Below are 24,627 nucleotides of genomic sequence, written 5' to 3'. Positions count from 1 at the left end.
GCACCCACTTCAGCTTTCTTTTAGTTAGTGTTAGCATTAGCTTATCTTTTTCCATCCTTTTACTTGTAAAACTCCTTTATATCTTGTAGGCAGCATATAGTTGAGTACTTTCTACTTGTTCATTCATTCATTCAGTGTGACAGTCTCTGACTTTTTAAGTGGGATGTTTAGAACATTACATTTAATGCGATTATTAATATAGTTGGGTTTAATTTTGTTAACTTCCTGTTTGTTTTTTATTCCCATATTTTCTTTCTTTCCCCTTTCTTCTTTCTCTCCTTTTGAACATTCTTTTAATGATTCCATTTATCTCCTGTATTCTCAACTTTTCTATGCACGTTTTAGCATTCATCATACACTTCTTTATCATTGTCTACCTTCAAGTAATATTGTAGCACTTTATGACTAATGTAAGAACCTTTTAGTAGTATACTTCCATTTCCTCTTTTCTGCCATTTTTGCTGTTGTCATACATTTTACTTACACACAAACTCCACACTGCATCGTTACTTTTTGGTTTAAAGAATTATCTTTTAAATTAAAAAAATTAATTTTGTCATAGTACACATAAAATTTACCCTCTTGTATTTTAAGTGTACAGTTCATGGTGTTACACACATGTATACTTTTGTACAGCCAAGCTCCAGAACTTTTCTTTCATCTTGCAAAAACTGAAACTCTATGTCTGTTAAATAGCAATTCCCCATTACCCTCTCCCCACCCCTGTCAACCACCATTCCACTTTCTATCTTTATGATTTTGACCATTCTAGGTACCTCATATAAGTGGATTCATACAATGTTTCTCATTTTGTGACTGGCTTATTTCACTTATAATGTCCACACTTCTATCCATGTTGTAGCATGTGCCAAAATTTCATTCCTTTTTAAGGTTGAGTAATATTCCACTGTATGTATATACCACATTTTGTTTATCCACCAGTCTGTGTACACTTGAGTTGTTCCCAACTTTTGGCTATTATGAATAATCCTGCTATGAGCGTGAGTGTACAATTAATCTTTTTAAGACCCTGCTTTCAGTTATTTGGGGTATATGTCCAGATGTGGAGTTGCTGGATCATATCATGTGGAATTACTTTAATCATAAGATTAAATTAAATCTTTACATTTTAAAGAAACAACCGTACTGCTTTTCCACAGCTGCTGCATTAGTTTACATCCTCACCAATGGTGCATGAGGGTTCCAATTTCTCTGTATCTTCACCAGTACTTTTGTGTGTGTGTGTGTGTGTGTGTGTGTGTGTGTGTGTGTGTGTGTGGTTTTATTTTTTTATAGTAGTCATCCTAATGTTTATTAGGTGGTTCTCTCTGTGATTTTGATTTGCATTTTCCTAATGATTAGGTTTGACCACCTTTTTATGTGCTTGAAGTTAGCCATTTATATATCTTCTTTAGAGAAATGTCTAAAAAATACGCAAAGGACTCACAATTGGTGGATGGTGCTGTTACTGATTTGGAGGAGTTCTTTACATATTCTGGCTATTAACTCCTTATCAAATACATGATTTGTAAATATCTGTAAACCATTCTATCGGTTGCCTTTCACTCTGTTCATTTTGTCCTTTGATATAGTCCAGTTTATTTTTTCTTTTGTTGCCTGTACTTTTGGTGTCCTATCCAAGAAATCACAACCAAATCCAGTATCATGTACCATGTCCTCTGTGTTTTCTTCTAACAGTTTCATACTTTTAGGGTTTACATTTAGGTCATTGACCAAATATAAGTTAACTTTTGTATATGGTATGAGATAGGGTATAGGTTCATTATTTTGCTTGGAGATAACAAGTTTCCTAGCATTGTTTATTATAGACGATGTTCTTTCCCAGTGAATGGCTTGATACCCTTGTCAATAATCATTTGTCCTTATGTGCATATGTTTATTTCTGGGCTCTCTATTCCATTGGTCTATATATATGTGTCTTTTATGAAGGTATCACATTGTTTTGATTACTGTAGCTTTGTAATAAGTTTTAAAATCAGGAAGTGTGAGACCTCCAACTTTGTTGTTCATTTTCAGGATTGTTTGGCTATTTGTGGTCTTTTGAGATCCCGTATTAATATTAGGATGGATCTTTCTATTTCTGTAAAAAACACAAGTGGGATTTTGATAGAGATTTCATTTAATATATAACTATCGTTTGGGTAGTATTGGCATCATAACAATATTAAGTCTTTCTAGTCCACAAACACGGAATTTCCATCCATTTATTTGCATTTAAATACTTCCAGCAGTGTTTTGAAGTAAAAGTCTTTCAGCTCCTTAGTTATGTTTATTCCTAAGTGTTTTATTCTTTCTGATGGTCATTACTTTTTAGAAATATTCATTGTTAGTATATAAAAATGTAACTTTTGTTTATTGATTCTGTATCTTGCTGCTTTACCAAGTGAATTTATTCTTACAGTTTTCTCATGGAATCTTTAGGGTGTTTTACATACATGTGTTATCTGTGAACAGAAATAATCTTTCTTTCTTTTTATTTGGATGCCTTTTATTTATTTTTCTTCTTTAGCTGCTCTGACCAAGACTTCCAAGACTATGTTGGGTAAACGTGGCAAAAGCAGGTATCTTGTCTTGTTTCTGATCATAGAGAGAAAGCTTCCAGTCTGTTAGCTGTTGGCTTTTCATATATGGCTTTTCTTATGTTGAAATAGTATCATTCTGTTCTTTGTTTAGTGTTTTTATCATGAAGGTGTGTTGAATCTTCTTATATGCTTTTTCTTCATCAATTGAGGGATTGTGTGGGTTTTTTTTTCCTTCATTCTGTTTATGTGGAGTGTAAGTTACATTGGTTGATTTTCATATATTCAACCATCCTTGCTTCCAGGAATATATCTCACTGGGTTGTTCTGTATAATCCTTTACATGTACCTTGGAATTCAGTTTGCTATTATTTTGTTGAGGATTTTCACATCAGTACTTGTGAGAGATATTGGTCTTTAGTGTTTTTTTGTCATGTTTTTGTCTGCCTTGGTATCGGGCTAATGCTGGCTTTCATAGAATGAGTTTGGAAGTGTTTTGGTCTCTTCAATTTGGGGAAAGAATTTGAGGATGATTGGTATTAATTTTTCTTCATTTTTTATATAAATTTTTTTTTGTTTTGCTTTTTAACATATAATGTATTATTTGTTTCAGGGGTACAGGTCTGTGATTCATCAGTCTTACACAACACCCAGCACTCACCACAATGCATACTCTCCCCAATGTCCATCACCCAGCCACCCCAACCCTCCCCTCTAGCACCCCTCAGTTGTTTCCTAAGATTAAGAGTCTCTTATGGTTTATCTCCCTCTCTGGTTTCATCTTATTTTTTCCTCTCTTCCCCTATGATCCTCTGCCTTGTTTCTTAAATTTCATTTAGCATAATACCTTCTACTTTCATCCACATCATTGTAAATGGCAAGATTTCAATTTTTGACATCTGTGTAATATTCCATTGTATATACAGACCACATCTTTATCCATTCATCTGTCAGTGGACATCTGGGCTCTTTCCATAGTTTGGCTATTGTGAACATTGCTGCTATAAACGTTGGGGTGCAGGTGCCCCTTTGGATCACTACATTTGTGTCTTTGGGGTAAATACCCAGTAGTGCAGTTGCTGGGTCGTTGGGTAGCTCTATTTTCAACTTTTTCAGGATCCTCCATACTGTTTTCCAGAGTGGCTGCACCAGCTTGCATTCCCACCAACAGTGCAGGAGGGTTCCCCTTTCTCCGCATCCTCGCCAATATCTGTCATTTCCTGACTTGTTAATTTTAGCCATTCTGACCGGTGTGAGGTGGTATCTTATTGTGGTTTTGATTTATACTTCCCTGATGCCAAATCATGTTGAGCACTTTTTCGTGTGTCTGTTAGCCATTTGGATGTCTTCTTTGGAGAAATGTCTGTTCGTATCCTCTGCCCATTTCTTGATTGGATAATTTGTTCTTTGGGTGTTGAGTTTGGTAAGTTCTTTCTAGATTTTGGATATTAGCCTTTTATCTGATATGTCATTTGCAAATATCTTCTCCCATCCTGTCCATTCTCTTTTGGTTTTGTTGACTGTTTCCTTTGCCATGCAAAAGCTTTTTATCTTGATGAAGTTGCAATAGTTCATTTTTGCCTTTGTTTCCCTTGTCTTTGGAGACATGTTTAACAAGAAGTTGCTGTGGCCGAGGTGGAAGAGATTGCTGCCGGTGTTCTCCTCAAGGATTTTGATGGATTCCTGTCTCACATTTAGGTCTTTCATATGTTTTGAGTCTATTTTTATGTATGGTGTAAGGAGATGGTCCAATTTCATTCTTCCGCATGTGGCTGTCCCATTTTGCCTATACCATTTGTTGAAGAGACTATCTTTTTTCCATTGGATAGTCTTTCCTGCTTTGTTGAAGATTAGTTAACCGTAGAGTTGAGGGTCCCTTTCTGGGTTCTCTGTTCTGTTCCATTGATCTATGTGTCTGTTTTTGTGCCAGTACTGTATTCTCTTGATGGCTACAGCTTTGTAATAAGAGCTTGAAGTCCAGAATTGTGATGCCACCAGCCTTGGTTATCTTCTTCAACATTCCTTTGTCTATTCAGGGTCTTTTCTGGTTCCATACAAATTTTAGGATTATTTGTTCCAGTTCTGTGAAAAAAGTTGATGGTATTTTGATAGGGATTGCATTGAATGTGTAGATTGCTATAGGTAGCATAGACATTTTAATATTCATTCTCCCACTCCATGAGCATGGAATGTTTTTCCATTTCTTTGTGTCATCCTCAGTTTCTTTCATGAGTATTCTAGTTTTCTGAGTACAGATCCTTTGCCTCTTTGGTTAGGTTTATTCCTAGGTATCTTATGGTTTTGGGTGCAATTGTAAATGGGATTGACTCCTTGATTTCTCTTTCTTCTGTCTCATTGTTAGTGTATAGAAATACAACTGATTTCTGTGCATTGATTTTATATCCTGCAACTTTGCTGAATTTCTGTATGAGTTCTAGAAATTTGGGGGTTGGAATCTTTTGGGTTTTCCACATAAAATATCATGTCATCTGCAAAGAGTGAGAGTTTGACTTCTTTCCTGATTCGGATACCCTTTATTTCTTTTAGTTGTCTAATTGCTGAGGCTAGGACTTCTAGTATTATGTTGAACAGCAGTGGTGAGAGTGGACATCCCTGCCATGTTTCCTGACCTTGGGGGAAAAGCTCTCAGTTTTTCCCCATTGAGAATGATATTTGCTGTGGGTTTTTCATAGATGGCTTTTATGATATTGAGGTATGTGCCCTCTGTACACTGAATAGTTTTAATCAAGAAAGGATGCTGTACTTTGTCAAATGCTTTTTCTGCATCTACTGAGAGGATCATATGGTTCTTGTCCTTTTTTTAATTTACATAGTGTATCACATTGATCTGTGGATGTTGAACCGTCCTTGCAGCCCAGGAATAAATCTCACTTGGTCATGGTGAATAATCCTTTTAATGTACTGTTGGATCCTATTGGCTAGTATTTTGGTGAGAATTTTTACATCTATGTTCATCAGGGATATTGGTCTGTAATTCTTTTTGGTGGGGTCTTTGTCTGGTTTGGGGATCACCGTTAATGCTGGCTTCTTAAAAAGAGTTTGGAAGTTTTCCTTCCATTTTCATTTTTTGAAACAAAAGAATAGGTATTAATTCTTCTTTAAATGTTTGGTAGAATTCCCCTGGGGAGCCATCAGTCCCTGTGCTCTTGTTTGTTGGGAGATTTTTGATTACTGCTTCATTTTCCTTTCTGGTTATGGGTCTGTTCATGTTTTCTGTTTCTTCTTGGCTCGGTTTTTGTAGTTTATATGTCTCTAGAAATGCATGCATTTCTTCCAGATTGTTTAATTTGTTAGCATATAGTTGCTCATATGTTCTTATAATTGTTTGTATTTCTTCAGTGTTCGTTGTGATCTCTCCTTTTTCATTCGTGATTTTATTAATTTGGGCCCTTTTCTCTTTTCTTTTTGATAAGTCTGGCCAGGGGTTTATCAATCTTATTAATTCTTTCAAAGAACCAGCTCCTAGTTTTGTTGATCTATTCTACTGTTGTTTTGGTTTCCGTTACATTGATTTCTGCTCTAATCTTTATTAACTCTCTTCTCCTGATGGGTTTAGGCTTTATTTGCTGTTCTTTCTCCAGCTCTTTTAGGTGTAAGGTTAGGTTGTGTATTTGAGACTTTTCTTGTTTCTTGAGAAAGGCTTGTAGTGCTATATACTTCCCTTTTAGGACTACCTTTGCAGCATCCCAAAGGTTTTGAACAGTAGTGTTTTCATTTTCATTTGTTTCCATGATTTTTAAAATTCCTCTTTAATTTCCTGGTTGACCCATTCATTCTTTAGTAGGATGCTCTTTAGCCTCCATGTATTTGAATTCTTTCCATCTTTTCTCTTGTCATTGAGTTCCAGTTTCAAAGCACTGTGGTCTGAAAATATGCAGGGAATGATCCCAGTCTTTTGGTACTGGTTGAGATCCGATTTGTCACCCAGGCTGTAATGTATTCTGGAGAATGTTCCATGTGTACTCAAGAAGAATGTGTATTCTGTTGTTTTAGGATGGAATGCTCTGGATACATCTGTGAAGTCCATCTGGTCAACTGTGTCATTCAAAGACCTTATTTCCTTTTTGATCTTCTGCTTAGATGATCTGTCCATTGCAGTGAGTGAGGTGTTAAAGTCCCCACTATTACTATTTTGTTATTGATGTGTTTCTTTGATTTTGTTAATAATTGGTTTATATAATTGGTTGCTCCCAGTTTAGGGGCATAAATATTTACATTGTTAGATCTCCTCATGGGATAAGATCCTTTAATTATGATAGTGTCCTTCCTCATCTCTTATTACAGTCTTTGGTTTAAAATCTAATTTGTTTGATAGAAGGATTGCCACGCCAGCTCTCTTTTGATGTCCATTAGCATGATAGTTTTCCACCCCCTCACTGTCAATCTGGAGGTGTCTTTGGGTCTAAAATGAGTCTCTTGCAGACAGCATATTGATGGGTCTTGCTTTTTTATCCAATCTGATACCTTGTATCTTTTGATTGGGGCATTTAGCCCATTTACATTCAGGGTAACTATTGAAAGATAAGAATTTAGTGCCATTGTATTCCCTGTAAGGTGATTGTTACAGTAAACTGTCTCTGTTCCTTTCTGGTCTGTGTTCCTTTTGGGCTCTCTCTTTGCCTAGGGGAGATATTCCTTTCAGTATGTCTTGTAGGGCTGGTTTGGTGATCACAAATTCTTCTAGTTTCTGTTTGTCCTGGAAGGTTTTTGAATGAAATCCTAGCTAGAGATAGTATTCTTGGTTGCATATTTTTCTTGTTTACTACCTGAATATATCATGCCAGCCCCTTCTGGTCTGTCAGGTCTCTGTGGATGGGTCTGCTGCCAACCTATAATGTTTCTACCCTTGTAGGTTACAGACATCTTGTCACAAGCTGCTTTCAGGATTTCCTCTTTGTTGCTGAGATTTGTAAGTTTCACTATTAGATGTCAGGGAGTTGACTTATTTTTTATTTTGAGGGGAATTCTCTGTGCCTCCTGAATTTTGATGCCTGTTTCCTTTCCCAGATTAGGGAAGTTCTCCACTATAACTTGCTCCAGTATACCTTCTGCCCCCCTCTCTCCTTTCTGCTGCTTCTGGGATCCCAATTATTCTAATATTGTTTCGTTTTATGGTATCATCTCTTGAATTCTCCCCCTTGTGATCCAGTAGTTGATTTTCTTTTTCTCAACTTCTTTGTTCTCCATCCTTTGGTCTTCTAAATCACTAATTCTTTCTTCTGCCTCATTTATCATAGCAGTTGGAGCCTCCATTTTTTATTGCATCTCAATAGCCTTTTTTATTTTGACTTGGTTAGGTTTTGGTTCTTTTATTACTCCGGAAAAGGATTCTCTTGTGTCCTAATGCTTTTTTCAAGCCCAGCTAGTATCTTTATAATCATTATTCTGAACTCCTTGTTCCAGCATCTTACTAATGTCCATATTGATTAGGTCCTTGGCAGTCAGGACTGCCTCTTGTTCTTTTTGAGGTGAGTTTTTCCTTCTTGTCATTCTGTCCAGAGAAGAATAGATAACGAGAGAACAAAATACTAAAATACTAAAGGGCAACAAGGACCCCAGAGAAATATACACTAAACAAATCAGAAGAGACCTGGAAGCAGGGGGGTAAAAACATATATATATATAATCATACTGGTGAGCAGAATAGAGCTGTATGCTGGATTCTGTGTGTATTTTGGTCTATTTTTTAGAAAACTAGATCCCAAAATTTTAACGGAGGAAAAACTTGTATATGTACAAAAATTAAATACAATGAAAGGTTAGACTGTAACTGTGAAAATGGAAATTAAAAAACGAAAAACAAAAGAAAGAAAAAACAAACAAGAACAAAAAAGGAAGGGATATAAACAGGTGAACAGAACAGAGCCGTACACTATCTTCTGAGTGTATTTTGGTCATTTGGTCAGTTTGTTAGGGGAAACTACATCTCAAAATTGCAATGAAAGAAAAACTTATATATGCAAAAGTAAAATTAAGTACATTGAGAGGACAGAATGTAACTATAATATGAAAATTAAAAAACTTTTTTAAAAAATGAGAAAAAAATATGATCAGGTGGGTCAACAGAACAGAGACATACACTAGATTTTGGGTGTATTTTGGTCTATTAGAACAAACTGCACCCCAAAATTTTAAAGAAAGAAAAACTTGTGCACATATATAGATGTACACACACACACGCACATACACACAAAAATAAGGTTAAATACAACGAAGGGATAGAATATGGCTGTAAAAATGAAAATTAAAAAGGGTTTTTAAAAAGGAAGAAAAGTTGGTTGAAAAGGGAAAGAAGAAAAATTTTTAAAAAGAAAAATTAAAAAATTAAAAAAATTAAATTTGAAAGACTAAAGAATCATGGGGAAAAAGCCATGAATTCTATGTGCTGTACTCTCCCTAGCGCTGGAGGTTTTACAGTTTGCATTGATCCCTAAACTTGGTCTTGGCTGGCTGTTCTTGCTGATCCTGTGGGGGAGGGGCCTGTTGCATTGATTCTCAAATGTCTTTGCCCCAGGCAGAATTGCACCACCCTTGCCAGGGGCCAGGCTAAGTCGTTGCTCTGGTTTGCTCTCTGTAGCTTTTGTTCTCTGAAGGCTTTCTGCGCAGCTTTAGAGGATGAGAATGAAAATGACGGCCTCTCAGTCTCTGGCCCTGGAGCTGAGAGCTCGGGCCCCTGCTCCTCAGTGTGCCCTCAGAAAAAAGCAGTCAGTCACTCCTGTCCCCTGGTCTCCGCCCTGTGACCGACTGTTTCTGTCTCTGGCACACAGCCCTGTTTGGAGTCTCCAAACCCAGCAGGCTGTGCAGCACGCTCACGGGTTGCTCTTCCTGGAGGAGGAATGGGGCTCTCCCCAGATCTGTCGCTTGTTTGGGCCCGGTGGAAGAGCAGTGGCCCGACTCACAGTTTATGGCCACCCCGAGCTGAGAGCCTACTCCTCTGCTCACTCTGCAGCCGGCTTCGCTCCTCCAATACCTGGGAGTTCTGCTGCACCCAGGCACCCCTGGTCTTCCTGTGACCCCAAGGGTCCTGAGACCACACTGTCCCAGCGAGGGTTCCCTCTCCCGCTTAGCCACCAGAGCGACATCCCTCACTGGAGCTGACTTCTCCAAGTTCCCTTTTTGTGCTCCTGCTGTAGCACTTGCCGGTAGGCGGCTGATGGAGGCTCCCTCCCCCTGCGGTCTGTCTTCCTGTGTATCACCTCACATTCACTTCTCCGCACCTCCTACCTTGCAGAAAGTGGTCGCTTTTCTATTCGTAAAGTTGCAGCTATTTTCTTCGATCTCAGGTTGAGTTCGCAGGTGTGCAGAATGATTTGATAGCTAGCTAAATGAGTTCCTGGGACCAGATGAAATTAAGGTTTCCTACTCCTCTGCCATCTTGGACTCTTCTCGGTGTTAATTTTTCTTTAAATATTTGGTAGAATTCACCAGTGAAGCCATCTGGTTTGGGTATTTCCTTGTTGATAGGTTTTTGAGTATTCCTTCAGTCTCCTAACTAGTTACATATTTGTTTGGATTCCCTGAACTGCCTGTTTCTTCATCATTCACTTTTAGTAGTTGGGGAGTGTCTAGGAATTTATTTTGTCTAGTTTATCCAGCTTATTGGTATCCTGTTGTTCAGAGTATTCCCTTATCCTCTTTATTTCTGTGGTTTCAGTTGTAGTGTTACTCTTCCATTTACAATTTTATTTCTGTAAAGTCAGTTGTAAAATCCCCTTTCATTTCTGCTGTTATTTGAGTCTTTTCTCTTTTTTTCGTAGTCTAAGTAAAGGCTTGTCAATTTTGCTGATCTTTTCAAAGAGCCAACTCTTGGTTTCATTGATTTTTTTTCTACTGTTATTTTATTCTCTATTTCATTATCTCTGCCCTCATTTTTAGTGTTTCCTATTTTCAACTAGGGTTGGGTTTAGTTCTCTAGTTAAGTTGTAAAGTTAGTTATGATTTGAGATCTTTATTCTTGTTCAACGTTAAGCATTTATAGCTATGCATTTTCCCCTTAGCATTGCTTTCATTATATCCCATAAGTTTTGGTACGTTGTGTTTTCATTGTCATTTATCTGAAGATATTTTCTAATTTTCCTTGTGATTTCTTCTTCGACCCATTGGTTAAGAGTACAAATTCCCACATATTGGTGGATTTTCCAATTTTCCTTCTGTTGATTTCTAGTTTCATTTCAGTGTGAACAGGAAAGACAGTTTGTATGGCTTCAGTCTTTTAAAATGTACTAAGACTTGTTTTGTGGCCCAACATGATGTGTTTTGGAGAATGCTCCCTGTGCACTTAAGAAAAATGTGCATTTTGGGGCATCTGGTGGTACAGTTGAGCGCTGACTCTTGGTTTCAGCTGAGGTTGTAGTCTCAGGGTGGTGAGATTAAGCCCTGCATCCGGCTCCACACTCAGCAGAGTCTGTGTGGGTTTCTCTGTCCCTCTTTCTCTTCCCCTCTGCCCTGCGCTCTCTCACTCTCTAAAAGTTTGGGGGGGGGGGGAAGAAAAATGTGTACTTTGCTTTTGTTGGGGGCAATGTACTATATATGTCTTTTGGCTCCAGTTGGTCTGTTGGGTTGTCAAGTACTGTTCTTATTGCTCTTTCTGGTTCTATTCATGGGTCGGGTATTGAAGTCTACTATAACTGCAGTGCTGTTTTTTTTCTTCCACCAGTTCTGTGTTTGCCTCATATATTTAGGAACTGATGTTTGGTGCATATATAATTGTTATAATTCCTTGGTGAATCAAGCATATTATTATTATATAATGGCCTTTTTGTCTCTCATAACTGTTTCGACTTAGTCTATTTTTTCTGATATTATTATAGCCACCCCTATCTTCCTTTGGGTCCTATTTGCATGCAGTATATTTTTTCATCCTTTCATTTTTCAGTGTATGTCCTCAGATCTAAAGTGAGTCTCTTGTAGACATTATACAGTTCAATCTTGTTTTTTAAATCCAATCTAGGGGAAGTTTAATTCATTTACATTTCAAGTTATTACTGATGGGGAAGAACTTCCATTACCATTTTGTATTGTTTGCCATGTGTCTTAAAGCTCGTTTGTCATTTAAATGTCTTAATTTCCTAGGAGTCTCAGCCCTGCTTTTTTTCAGGGTCTTAGTTGTTCTATTTTATTCCTGGAGCCATAATCTCTTGCCCCTAGGCCTTCATGGTTCTGCAAGACCCCCCTGAAGGCCCCCTGTGCGGCAGTTCCACCACTGCTTTCACCAGCCTCCAACCTGGTATGTAAACTGTCACCATTCGGTCAGTGCTCAGAGTCAGGCAAGACAGTCTCTCAAGCAATCCCCAGACAAGTCAGAACGTTACAAGCAAGTTCTACTCTTCTTTCCATGAATTAAAAGGCTTCCTTCCATTATGCCAGGAGGGTAAGGGAAGAGGATGAGCATAAATGCCATGAAATTTCCTATCATTTTGAATGTGGCTTTTTGTTTAGGTGTTTGGTTGTTACTGCTGCTTAATTAATTGGTTTCTGTAGTTCTGACAACACTCCATTGTATTGTCAGTGTTTCCATGTGTGTTTGTTAGGGGACAAGGGCCTGGAACTTCCTTATCTGCCGTCTTGGTGACATCACTGTCAATCATCTTTTAAAGAGATTTTTTTTTAAAGTGTGCTAATATTTATTATGTTATTTCTGGTACTTTTTTTTATATGTACATAAATTCAGATTTCCTTCTGGTATCATGGCCCTTTCGCTTGAAATGCTTTCTTTAACATTTAAGATCTTCCCGTACTTAAATTCTACTGACCTATCAGAGTTCACGGGTCCTTTTTCTGCATTGTCCAAATTGACGCAGAGCTCGTTCAGGTAATTTTTGCCAAGATAACAAACTCTCTCTCCATTGTCAGGCCTGTGGCTGAATTCTCTGCTCAGCTCTTAGACCACAGCTGTTGCCTTTCATGTGTTCCTAGGGGGTCTCACCCTGCACATGGGGTATTCAGGTGTCTGCCAGGGATTTGAGGGAATTTTGAGGGCTCCATTCTTTCTAGGATTTTTCTTTTCTTTCTAGGAAATTTCTACCACCCTGGCAACCCTGTTGTCTCATTCCTCAGACCAGTAAGACAGACTGCTACTTTTTCCTCAAGGTCTATCTCCTATGAACCCATGAAGTAGAAAGTGCTCTCAGAAGCCAACTGAATATGGACTTCAGCCAGTGTATTTCACTTTTCTCAAGGATCATATCAATCACCTCCAGTTTCTGCTCACTATTGATTACTCATCTATACCTTCAAATATGTTTTTGTTACCCCCAGCAGAGTTGGTCTACTACAAACTACCATTACTGGAATTAGAACTGAATTATTTCTAGAATGTTTAAATGTGTGAGACATGAGCATCATTATAAGTTATCAGTGTTACAATTATTCAGTAATACAAAGAAAATTTACAAAAATTTTTTATTTCAGTTAAAGATAGTTATTACTAGTGTGGCAATATTTTTAATAAAAGACTGAAGACTATATGGGATTTCTTTTTTTTTGCAGGATATAGCCAATGAAGAACACAAAAAAATTGAAGCATTAAAATCCGAAAACAAGAAGCTAGAAAAACAAAAAGGGGAATTAATGATAGGGTTGAAGAAACAATTAAAATTAATTGATGTTTTAAAAAGGCAGAAGGTGAGTCTAAAAACACAGTTAAATCATAGATATTATTTGGGCCACTCTACTAAAATAGTTATTTCTACTTTAGCTTTTTATTTTGACATGCTTAAGCACAAAATTTTATCTATATAACATACATAATAAGATTTATATATAATGTATCATCCAAGCAGTGGATATTTTCATGCAAGTAAATAGTAATGTGGCAAATGGGACTAGAAATACAGTATGGGTACTCCTTAATTAAAGTATGTACAAGAATAACTATCTTAGGGAATTGGTTTGCCTCTTGGAACACTGAAGATTGATTTCCAAACCACTATTCCCTTCTGTACACACCAGTCACCCGTGGTGAGAAGATACAAAGTCACGGTTCTGCCACTTTCCCTTTTTGCAAAGGTTAGGAATTAGAATGTTGTTGTTCTCTCAACCAGTTGGTTCAGTAACCACCATGGACAAAATAGGTTTGTACAAGCTGACCACTGAATATAATTATTTCAAATACCATGTTTATTAGAACTCGAGTACACATTCCAACAGAGCTTATTAATTTGATAGCATATTTATAATCGATTTCCTATTGTTCTGTGCTACTCTTAATACTAAAACCATATTGATTTGTTACAAACGCAGATGCATATTGAAGCTGCCAAGATGCTGTCTTTCACCGAAGAGGAATTTATGAAGGCACTTGAATGGGGAAATTCATAAATGATCTACTTTAAAGTATACAGACTTTGTATGAGACCCATATACATTTTATTCAACTAAAGTTTTAATGATTTGTTTTTACTCTTTATAAGTAATGAAGATATTTCATAATGAAATCAAAGCAATTCCAGTGAATTCCCTGTTCAGATTGAGGGGATACAAAATTGAATGTAATTATTAGAAAAGTAATATTTTGTAAAATAGGAATTTAACTGCTGATTCTTTCTTGTGACCCACTTGCCCTCTAATGTAAAATACTTTAGAGATTCTGTTCTAGTTCATAAATAAGTTTATGTGACAGGAATTCTAAGTTTTTAATGACAATAAACCGCTTTGAAATTCCTCGCTCTTAACTATTCTCTTTCCTTATAGTACAAAGAAAGATATTTTGGCTGGCCAAATCCCAGAAGTTAAGTTCCAAAAACACAAATACCGCTGGAACTATGGTCTGAATGGAGATGCAGAGAAAGCTCTGAGCAGCAGGAGTACAAAGTTCGTCTCCTGGGTTTGGCCTCTAATGTATTTATATATATGGACTGTCGAGATGTGGTGTAGAACTCAGATCTTCACTTTATCAGTACAAGTTTGACTAAAAGCAATTTTGTAGCTAAAAAATATGAATTACGGAGACCCTTTAGGAAACCCAAATAGATTACGGAGTATTACTTAACTGTAAAACAGAAGTTACAGTGACATCTAGTGGTAAAAACAGTCCAGGTTTTACCAAATCTCGATGGTGTCACTTCTCTTAACAAATTTCACTCCTTTTCTGATATGCCTTCCTAAACTCTTCACCAAGCATATCGATATCATCCTCTTTTTTAAATACTCCCTACAAGAAAAATATTTCATGGGTTACTCCAAATGCTTATAAGACTAACAAATACATAGACTACAATTTCAGAAGTTATCTCCAAGATAAGGAAATCTATTCAATAGGTTTATGAAAAATATCACTGTTCTCTAAAATTATGACCCAATATTCTTTGATTTCCTGACTTACCTATGAGCTCCAGTCTAAGAATCTGTAATAGGAATCTGGGCTCTTCTATTCTACTACTGCAGGTCACCACTGCTAGGATTGGCTGAATGAGAATTTAATAAGGTATGAGAGAGGTCAGGGTGAAAGACTGAGCTTTGCCCAGCTCATGCATCGGACTGGCTCTTGCCTCCATTCTATGGCTGATCGGCAAACCTGCAATCTTGCAGGAAAGGCTCCAGGTTTGGAGGTAAGCCATTTAGGCAAGCCCTTCGAAATTCTCCATGCTTTTATTTAGTTTTCTTTTCCCTTATACTATACAGTAAAAGGCTGTTAAATATTTACTTATATAATTTAAAGGAGTTAAAGAATAATTTAGGTCATTTGGGGACATATCAGGTTTGTTAGGCTCTCCCCATCTCCACAATTATTTACTTTTAAAAATATCTAAATCCCAGACTCTCCAGAATTTATAGTTCTTTTTTTTACAATTAATTAATATGAAGTGATGTATTTATCAACCAATTAGACTAATATCCTGTGGACAGGCAGTAATTACTCCTTTCTCCTTCTTTGCACTGCACTGAAAACAAAATAAGCACTTGATTCTTCCAAATGAATAAATCAAATGACATTTCTGTATTTGGAGGATGGAAATTTTATTCACATGCATCCAGATGTTTATGTGGCTTATGAAACTCAGCTGTTACTTCATTTATAGTCCGAATGTATCTCATGTATACAAGGAAATCTGTTATCTTTTGGAAGTACTTTTACCTAGTACTACCTACTTATAACCTCCCATTACATAGCAGATGTGTCTCAGACTCGGTTCAAGCATGTCTGTTAGCAGCGTTACTAATTACAAGAATTTTCTGTAGGTCATCAGCTTTAGTGTACAAAGTATCGCAACTGCTTTTAGGGTAGTTTAGTGTTAGACTTACCGCACCAAAAGGGGAAGAAAAACTTCTAAAATTTAAGTTCAGGAAATCTAGCTCATACTTCTAAGAATGTGCCTAGACCAACTCTCTCATTTTAGAGACAGATGTCAATAACTGCCTAAGATCCCACTGCTGCTTTTTAACAGCCAGAGGTAAGCAAAACCCAGGCCCTCTGAAATCCTAATTACCATGTATTTTCCCCACTACTGGAGGTCGGGAAGATTATACCTTGAGTTAAATCTCACTTACTTTAGGGAGATATCCTAGTAATTTTGTAGCATGTTCTTTGAGAAGTTTCAGTCTTTCTTCTTCAATAATTGCATTAATACATCCTTGTCTTCTTTGCTGCAACTGCCATTCTTCCAGTTCACGTTGCTGGAAATGTAAATAAAATTTGTCACAGAATAATCTTTTAAGAAGTCATCAAATAAAACTATTCTTGCAGTGAATTAGATAAAATTGATGAACTATTTTTGACACTTCAGGAAATACTATATAGTATACATACCTTTTATATTTATTATATACCCAACATATCTCTATCTTTTACAGTTACTATTCCCTTAAAGTTACAAAAACAATAGTCATGACTAGGATTTTAGGGAGGCAAGTATATATTTTTAGAACAATATCTTCATTACCAAGGAAAAATTTTTCAAAGAAGGGACTTCTAATTCAAATATTTATGTAATGTTTACCATATGCCAAGTGCTGAAGGCAGCTTACAGTGTAAAACAAAAGCTGGATAAAACAATAGGGATATCTCAAAGGTCTATATTTCCATATGTTAAGACTTGTAAGAGCCTGTATGAAGCACAAGAGTAGCAGCAAGAGGTCCCACAGAAGAACCAGTGTTTCTCAGGAGAGCACTGAGTGCTCTTACATAACCACACCAAACTTCTGTGCCATATCCGGTGGAAGAGAGGACCAGCTTCGAAAAGTTCTAGGGCTTAAAAGAACTCTTATGGAGCTGTACCCAAATAATCCTATTGGAAAAAGGGTGCTAAAGGCAGACCACTGAAGCAATGAATTCCACCTATAATTAAAGTAGTACTAATATTAAGCTTATCTTTGCAATAACCATAGTTTCCCAGGGTCATTATTTCTTCAGACCACTCCTTGTCAAAGTTCTGTAAACTGGAAAAGAGTATGTCTGTTTTGCTATAATGGGAGGCAAGCTTCTACATAACCTAATAACTCTTCAGAGTTACCAGATGAAGATAAAGAAGGATGCTAGGACAGCCATATCCAATGCCATGTAAACCCATGATAGCTTTTCATGAGAATATGTTGTCTACTATGATACTATGTGCATTACAGAATCGGAAGCAGCACTGAGATAGCTAAGTGAGAAAAGATACTCTCACCCATTTGTTCCTGAATCAGAGTTGAGTGGCTCTTATTTATGTTATCTCTAAGATCAAATAGGGTAATAGAATCTGCCATGAAATTGTTATAGCTGAATTTTTTTTTTTTTTTAGACTACATTTCTAAGACTCCCTTACACTCAGGTGTGGCCAAAATAGGACTTGGTTTCTGCCAATTGAATATAAGCAAAAATGTCATATAGACTTTTTTATTTTTTTTTTAAAGATTTTATTTATTTATTCGACAGAGATAGAGACAGCCAGCGAGAGAGGGAACACAAGCGGGGAGTGGGAGAGGAAGAAGCAGGCTCATAGCGGAAGAGCCTGATGTGGGGCTCGATTCCATAACGCCGGGATCATGCCCTGAGCCCAAGGCAGACGCTTAACCACTGTGCCACCCAGGTGCCCCTAAAAATGTCATATAGACTTTTATGTGGGAGAATAAACCATCTACTAAGCCACTATTAATTTGGTACTCTACCTGTAGCCAAACCTAATCCTAACTGATCTGTTCCTGATAAAAAGGAGATGCAAGAAAGTTCTGTAATGTTATGAGAAAAACGCACTTGTTAGATTTTTGTCCAATGATGTACAATCTCTAATTTGCGTAGAATACAAGATTTCTCTTCTTAGGATGTGGTAAACACATTAAATATCCTAATAAACATTTTTATAGTAATTTAGGATAAGTCGTTTAGAAAAGTCTGAAACCATTTTGTCCATTTAGGACAAATTCTGAATAGCTGATAGTAGCTATTTCCTAGGGAGTTTCAGATTTTTGTCTAACCATATGATTTTTTTTTTAGAGCTAGAGACAGAATTGTAGATACCTATTTTAGGAATATCTCTAAAATCGAAAAAAAAAAACCACAGAGCCCCATAGGATTGTAACGGAATGGATTAATATATTCCATGATCATGAAAATCCACCCTTGCCCTTGGGATGTGATCCAATCTCACACTTGAAGCACACAGCTTCATACTAGGAATATTACATTAGAGAAAATTAAGACAAATTGAAGTTATCTGTTTGAAGTTATCTATGCTTTAGGTAGTTTTATCTGATTTCCATTTACAGTTTTCTTGCTAATTTTTCTAGGAGCTTTCTAATTAGCTCTGTAAGCCATGAGGTGGGATGGTTTGTCACGGTTTCTACCTCTTTCTAGGCAAGGAGTATTCAAAGACTTCTGATCAATTTCAAAATCCTTCGAATTTTTATCCTCTTTGCTCTGCTCGTCTCACGTTGATCACCCTCATTGATTCAACAAACATTATTTCCCACTTGCTAGGCAATATTCTAGGTGCTTATAGATTAACCCTTAAAGGTTAGAGTAAATCATGATTGGTTTATATCAAAGCTAAGGAATTGCGATTTAATGCTGTAATCCACTTAAGTTTAAGCAGGAGGAGGATCTAATGAGTTTTTTAAACCCATAGTAACTAGTGGCAGATAGTGGACTGGAGTCATATGGAGAATAGATGACAGTTTCAGTAGTCCACAGGAACGGTATTAAATGTCTGAACTAAGTTACGAAGAAACAAAACTGGATTTAAGACTTATTGCTGAAGTAAAGTCAACAGAATTTAGCAGCTGACTAAAAACTATTAGAAATGGGTAAAAATCCAGGAATGATTCCAAGGTCATAGAGTTAGGTGACTAACTGAATATGTGGCCTTTAACCAAGATTCAGACTACAGAAATGAAAAGGTTTGTCTGGAATGTTCACTTTTGGAAACCTAAATGCTAAGGCATCTACAAAATTTCCAGCTATGTCATTTAGACATCTGGAAATATGGCAACAGAACTATGGCATGAAATAAGAATAGAGAAGAGCCAGAGTATTCCAACATTTCATGGAGCAGGTAAAAGAGCTGATCTCTCTCGGTTTTCTGTGATACACCATCCAGATTCTCTTGCCTTTCTAACCAGCTCTTGGTATCGTTGTCGTTTTTTTCCTCCTGCTTCTACTCCCAAATAATGTTCACCAAGACTTGATTTGCCCTCTTTTTCTCATTATATTTTTTAGAGGAATCAGCTTGAACTGTGTGCTACTTAATGCCAGATATGTATTTCTAGGAAAATCTGAGCTAAGCTTTGCTCCTCTGGGTCAACTGCCTTCAGAATATTTTCAGTTTGCATTTGTTTCAAACCCAATGTGATTAAAACTAAAGTAATTACATCTTTTTGTTCCACCTCAAAACATAACAGCACTTGGTATTCTCTGAGTTTCTCATATTTGAAACCTTGGAGTTATTTTGACTCTTTCCTCTGCTCTATCCTACATGGTCCAAAAAAGCCATACCAGTCTCATCTTCCTTTAAAAATATTTAAACTCTTCCCTTTCTTGCGTCTTCCATTGCTCTGTGAACCTATTCCAGGTCCTCCTCACCTCTTTCTTGAATTACGGCTTTCTCCTCTTGCTAAAGACCATGCTATGATCACCAGTTTCCTATTGTATCATATCTAAATTCTTCTGTCTATCATTCAAGTTTCTCATTGTGGTAATTCCATATGCTGTCAACTTGGAATAGCCTTCTGCTTTTATTCATCTTTTATGTATTTCCAGGTAAACCCACATAGTTCTGCCATAAATATACAGTTGACCTGTGAACAACACTGGTTTGAACTGCACAGGTCCCCTTACCTGTAATTTTTTTTTCCCGATAAATACTATATAATACTGTATGTAAATGTATTTTCCCTTCCTAATAACATTTTCTTTTCTCTACCTTACTTTAAGAATGCAGGATGTAATACATATATAAAATAAGAAGTGCTAATTGAACCTTTATGTTATCAATAAGGCTTCTGGTCATCAGTAGGCTATTAAGTTTTGGGGGAGTCAAAAGTTACACATGGATCTTTGGGTGACGGGCTGGTGTCAGCACCCCTAAGCCCTGTGCTGTTCATCGGTCAACTGTATTGCACAATTGGTAAATTACAACTACCAAATTCTATAAATGTTTACATTTTACATTTAAGAAATGTATTCTTAGTATAATTTTTTATATAATCAAGTCTTTTGGGAATCTATACCCTATTTTTTGCACTACGCTAGAAGCTACCAGAATTTATTTATTTTGGTTCCCTCACTAACACTCAGCAGAACGCCCAGGTCAGTATCTGTTGATTACAAGAATGTCTCAAGAGTTCTTCCTGTCCACCCATACAGGAAAAGATCATCATTATGATAATTATTAATTCCTGCTCTGCCACTTACTTGCTGTGAAATCTTGAGCAATATATATATATAATCTCTCTATGCCTCAGTTTGCACATCTTTAAAATGGGAGAATAGTGCCTAACTCACGGGGTTGAAAGTTTAAAGTTATCACTTTGCTTGTAATGAGCTTAGAACAGTGAATGACACATGTAAACGCTCAATAAGTGTTCATTGTTATTGCTACTACTTCTATTAATTAAAAAATTTACAATATGCCTAATCTGTACTCTTCATATTTAGAGCTGTTTATGTTTACAAAGCACTTACAGATTATCTTATTTGGTTCTTGAAGCTCAATAATCTAGTGAGGCGATTATGTAAGTATTATTTCAGGTTTATGAATGAAGCATAAAATAGAGAAATTGATGTGTCCAAAGGCACAAACCTAGTTCCCTCTCCAACTCTGAAATCTACATTGCCAACTAAGAAATCTCCCCTGGGGCCTCAAAATCCATGTGGACAAAATGGAATTATATACCCCCTACCCCCTTGAAATCTATTTCTCTTTGTCTTCTTCAGGACCTCGCCTGCTCACTGAAGATGGAAGCAACGGTATTTAGTAGCAGGAGCAGCAGCCGTAATCCTGCTCTCACCTCTCCACACCGAACTGCTCACCAAGGCCCACCAACCCTATCTCCCTCCCGTCTCTCAGATGGCTCCTGTTCTCCATTTGCGTGGGTTTCCGCACTTACCACAGACTTACCACAATAATGTCCTAACTGGTCTCCCTGTCTTACTCCCCTCACTCTACCCCCCATACTCCTACTCATGTCATCTTTCCAAGTGCAGAACTTATCATGTAGCTTACTTAATTCCTCAGTGGGAACCTTGGGTAAAAATTACTTTCCTTAAAAATAGCATCCAGTGCATTCATGATCTGTGTCCCTTCTACCATATCAAGATGCCCAAACCTGTATAATTGTTATCACATGTACTTGGCCTATCTTTATAATGATTGTTTTTATATACTTAACCAAGACCATAAACTCATAATCATGGACTTGGTTGTATTTATGTTCTCAACACCAGCCAACCAGTGTCTAGCATGTAGAAAGCATCAGTATATTCCAGATGCATTAATAAATGATTGGTCAGAAAATGTCTGTACCATATGATTAGGAAACACATATCTAACAGCATCTGGCACATACAAGGGTCTCAGTTAAATGTTTAGTGGAGGAACAGATGAGCTAGCTGATTGTTGGTTCGGTGATAATAACAAAAAAGACAACACTTTTTCTTACTTTGTCTGCAAGGAACTGGTTGCGACGCTCTTCAATGAGTTTTTCCACAGCTCTCCTGTGTTCTAGTTGCTTCATCCTTTGTTTCTGAGCATTCATCAGTTCTATCCGATCATCCTCAGCAAGCTTAGCTAGCATAGCCTTTCTAAAGGTCTCTTCTTCTTCTTTTGCAGCCTGGAGTACTAATTCCTTCAGGGCCATTTGTTCTATAAAATTTTGCCTCAACTCCTTTTGCTTTCTCAGTTTCTCTTCTGCTTCCTCCTAAACAACAATCCATATAAACATTAATTCAATAACTGTTTCTTTACAGCAGATTTATAAAGAAAGGGTGGACAGAGTTTGGTCACGTGCAGTGTTACAATATGAAATAAAACTAAAAAATTAAGCCTTTTCAAGATAACACTCTTTCCCAGCCTTTTAAGACTCGTTGGATAAATGACATGTTACCTTTGGATTGCCGCCTTTTATTTTTAAATTTTAATTTGTATATATTTTGGAAGGAGCTAATAAAATTTTTTTGCACACCTGAGGTTTTAAATCTGACCTGTGAAATTTGTACCCACTATGAATCATTCTAGAATCTTGCCTTTCACTGTAGTTCAAATCACTGGTAAATATTTTTCAAAATAATAATCTAGAAGTGACAATCACAAGTTTTTTGGGATAATTCAAATTTACCTGGTGCAGTTAAAGTCTTTTCCTACAAGCTTTAATTTTCCTAACATTTTATTAATAAAAAATTCAAACATAATTGAAAAATGTTTACGGTGACCACCCATATAACACCTAGATTCTATCAGTAACATTTTCCTGTTTTTGCTTAATTGTCTATCCAATTAGGACTGATGTAAATTTTAATTCCTTCAACCAGCCTTGCCTAATTCTAACACAATTTCCAGGAGGTAAGCCATATCCTCAAGGCATTCAGAATACTCCCTTAACAACAGCTGTATGGGTAGGGTTTTTACAGGTAACACAAACTATCAGGGATTTACTACAGGCCAGCAGGTGGCATAGAGAACCTCCGAGAGGGACAGGGAACCAGCCGCCATTTTGGTTACTATCTATTTTTGGTAGAGTTAACCATCATGGCTGAAATTACATTTTGGTAACCATCCCAAAACTACTCCCAGTGACCCAGTCTTCTACATGTGACCACAACCTCACTTTGCCCTCTTTTATCTTCACACCTTGAGGTGCAGGGATAACTTGGAAGATAACCTAGGTCCTGTGAAGAATTCTAGCTAAAAGAAGAGAAATGTGGTTTCAACTTCATAGTCTTTACAATAAACTAAGAAAAAAGGATAGGAGTGGGTTTTAAATGAGTCAATCTGGAATATCAGTTAAAGTAACTTTGTTCATTGTCTTGAATATTCAACCTCTTTTTCCTCACTTAGTTCTATCTAATCTGTTCAGATCCCAACTCTAGAAAGTCTTTTTTCTAATCACTCTAATTCCTGCATATCTCTTTTTTGATACATTTGATACCATTTAATTTTCCCAACATTTAATTTTATTTCATATACCCATGGCATATTTATTATTTTATATATCATATCTATTATTTTACATTGGGATGCTGAACACAGCGTTTTTATGATATTATAGTTTGTGTTCATCTGCCATGTATGATATAGAAGTCAGAAGCCCCAGTGAAAGCACATATTGTCTCAGCTCTGAATTCCTCTAGCGCTTATCATAACACATTGCACACAGAAAACACACATTGAACCAAAAGAACTGTTGACATCTCTTGGCATCCATCTCCCATACAAATTTGAGTTTGATCCAACCAATAGTAAAGACATCTGGCTAAAAATCAGGGAAGTGTTAGCAAAACAAAACACAATTCATTACTTTTTTTTTTCCTACTAGAAAAGTGTTCCTGTACTCTTTGATCTGTCTGGATCAGGATTTTATATATATGTAATATGGACTGCATAATTTTACAACCAATAACGTGGTTTAAGAAATAGCTATTCACTGAAGGTCTGAAATAATTTGCTTTAAAATACTCTGAAGCTGGAAACTTTTAGAGGTATCTTGGTCTGGGTTCTCCTCTGAAAGCAGAGCCTTACGCAAATATTTGTATACACATATTTTATGAGAGAAGAAGATCTCAGAAAGCAGCACTGAAGGACAAGCAGAGAGAAATAGGAAAGAAAGAAAAGTCCTAACACATGGGTGCATCACTGAACTGGTTACTATAACTGTGGCTTAATCCTGCCAGGACCTTGTAAGGAATGCATGCAGCACCTTTCAGGTCAGTCCCCAAGGCTGACAGGAAGCAGCATCTACCCCTTAATTCCTGTCCCCTGTTGGTTGAGGGATGCCCCAGAGGGTGTTAACTCCCGGCCCCCACCAACACCACCACACTTTAGGAATCTGTCAGCAGAGTCAGTGTAAGGCCTCACAAGTGTTCTCCACAGCTGTCACGGAAATCAAAGGTGGGGCTAAGAGAGGCTAAGGCAGGGCACGAAAAGCTTTTCACATAGGATATATCCTTAGTGATCTTATCTGCTTTTTCTACATTTTTTTGAAATCAGTATGTTTTTTATGCAGAAAATTGTACCATGAATATTTCTCCCATTTGTTGAGTATACAGTTGAATGACCCTTTCACCATTTGTTTAAAAAGATTTATTTTAGAAAGAGTGGAGGGGGAAGGGCAGAGAGAGCAGGAGAGAGAATCTTAAGCGGACTCCACACTAAGCATGAAGCCCGATGTGGGGCTCCATCTCACCATCTCACAACCGTGAGATCACAAACGTGAGGTGAAACCAAGAGTTGGACACTCAACTGACTGTGCCACCCAGGCGCCCCACCTTTCACTATTTTTTAATTTTTTTCCTTTATAGACCCGTTAGTCCTTCTCAATTTGGTTTTGTTTTTCTTCAGTAAGTTTTTCCAGAGTAAAAGCCCTGCCCCCCCAATACTAAGTAACTGGATTAATTAATGCTTATGTATTTTCCTGGCTTTTAGGAAATTTCCACTTG

At 37.0% G+C, this 24,627-nt stretch overlaps 2 protein-coding genes across 6 annotated transcripts in view; one reads left to right on the top strand and one right to left on the bottom strand.

The window, feature by feature from the left end:
* The window catches only part of TEX9 (testis expressed 9), a 65,845-nt gene extending 51,906 nt beyond the window's left edge, over window positions 1-13,939 (top strand). For 4 of the 5 annotated variants that reach the window (XM_034660941.1, XM_034660943.1, XM_034660945.1 and 1 more), the window contains one exon: window positions 13,050-13,341. In XM_034660941.1, the coding sequence (XP_034516832.1) occupies window positions 13,050-13,301 (252 nt within the window). In that variant the 3' untranslated portion in view covers window positions 13,302-13,341. Of the gene's footprint in view, window positions 1-13,049; window positions 13,342-13,802 lie in introns of those variants that run through there. The other variant, XM_034660942.1, reaches the window with a different exon arrangement.
* The window catches only part of MNS1 (meiosis specific nuclear structural 1), an 84,697-nt gene continuing 73,728 nt past the window's right edge, over window positions 13,659-24,627 (bottom strand). Inside the window, exons 12-14 of the mRNA XM_002929890.4 lie at window positions 21,636-21,893; window positions 16,050-16,175; window positions 13,659-14,712 (exon numbers count right to left, since the gene is read on the bottom strand). Of these exons, the coding sequence (XP_002929936.2) occupies window positions 14,629-14,712; window positions 16,050-16,175; window positions 21,636-21,893 (468 nt within the window). The 3' untranslated portion in view covers window positions 13,659-14,628. The remainder of the gene's footprint in view (window positions 14,713-16,049; window positions 16,176-21,635; window positions 21,894-24,627) is intronic.

The sequence above is a fragment of the Ailuropoda melanoleuca genome, chromosome 5 (genome assembly GCF_002007445.2).
Source record: "Ailuropoda melanoleuca isolate Jingjing chromosome 5, ASM200744v2, whole genome shotgun sequence".
In the NCBI taxonomy this organism is placed as follows: Eukaryota; Metazoa; Chordata; class Mammalia; order Carnivora; family Ursidae; genus Ailuropoda; species Ailuropoda melanoleuca.
The sequence above is the reverse complement of the archived record's forward strand: the minus strand, read 5'-3'. Positions and strand labels throughout refer to the sequence as shown.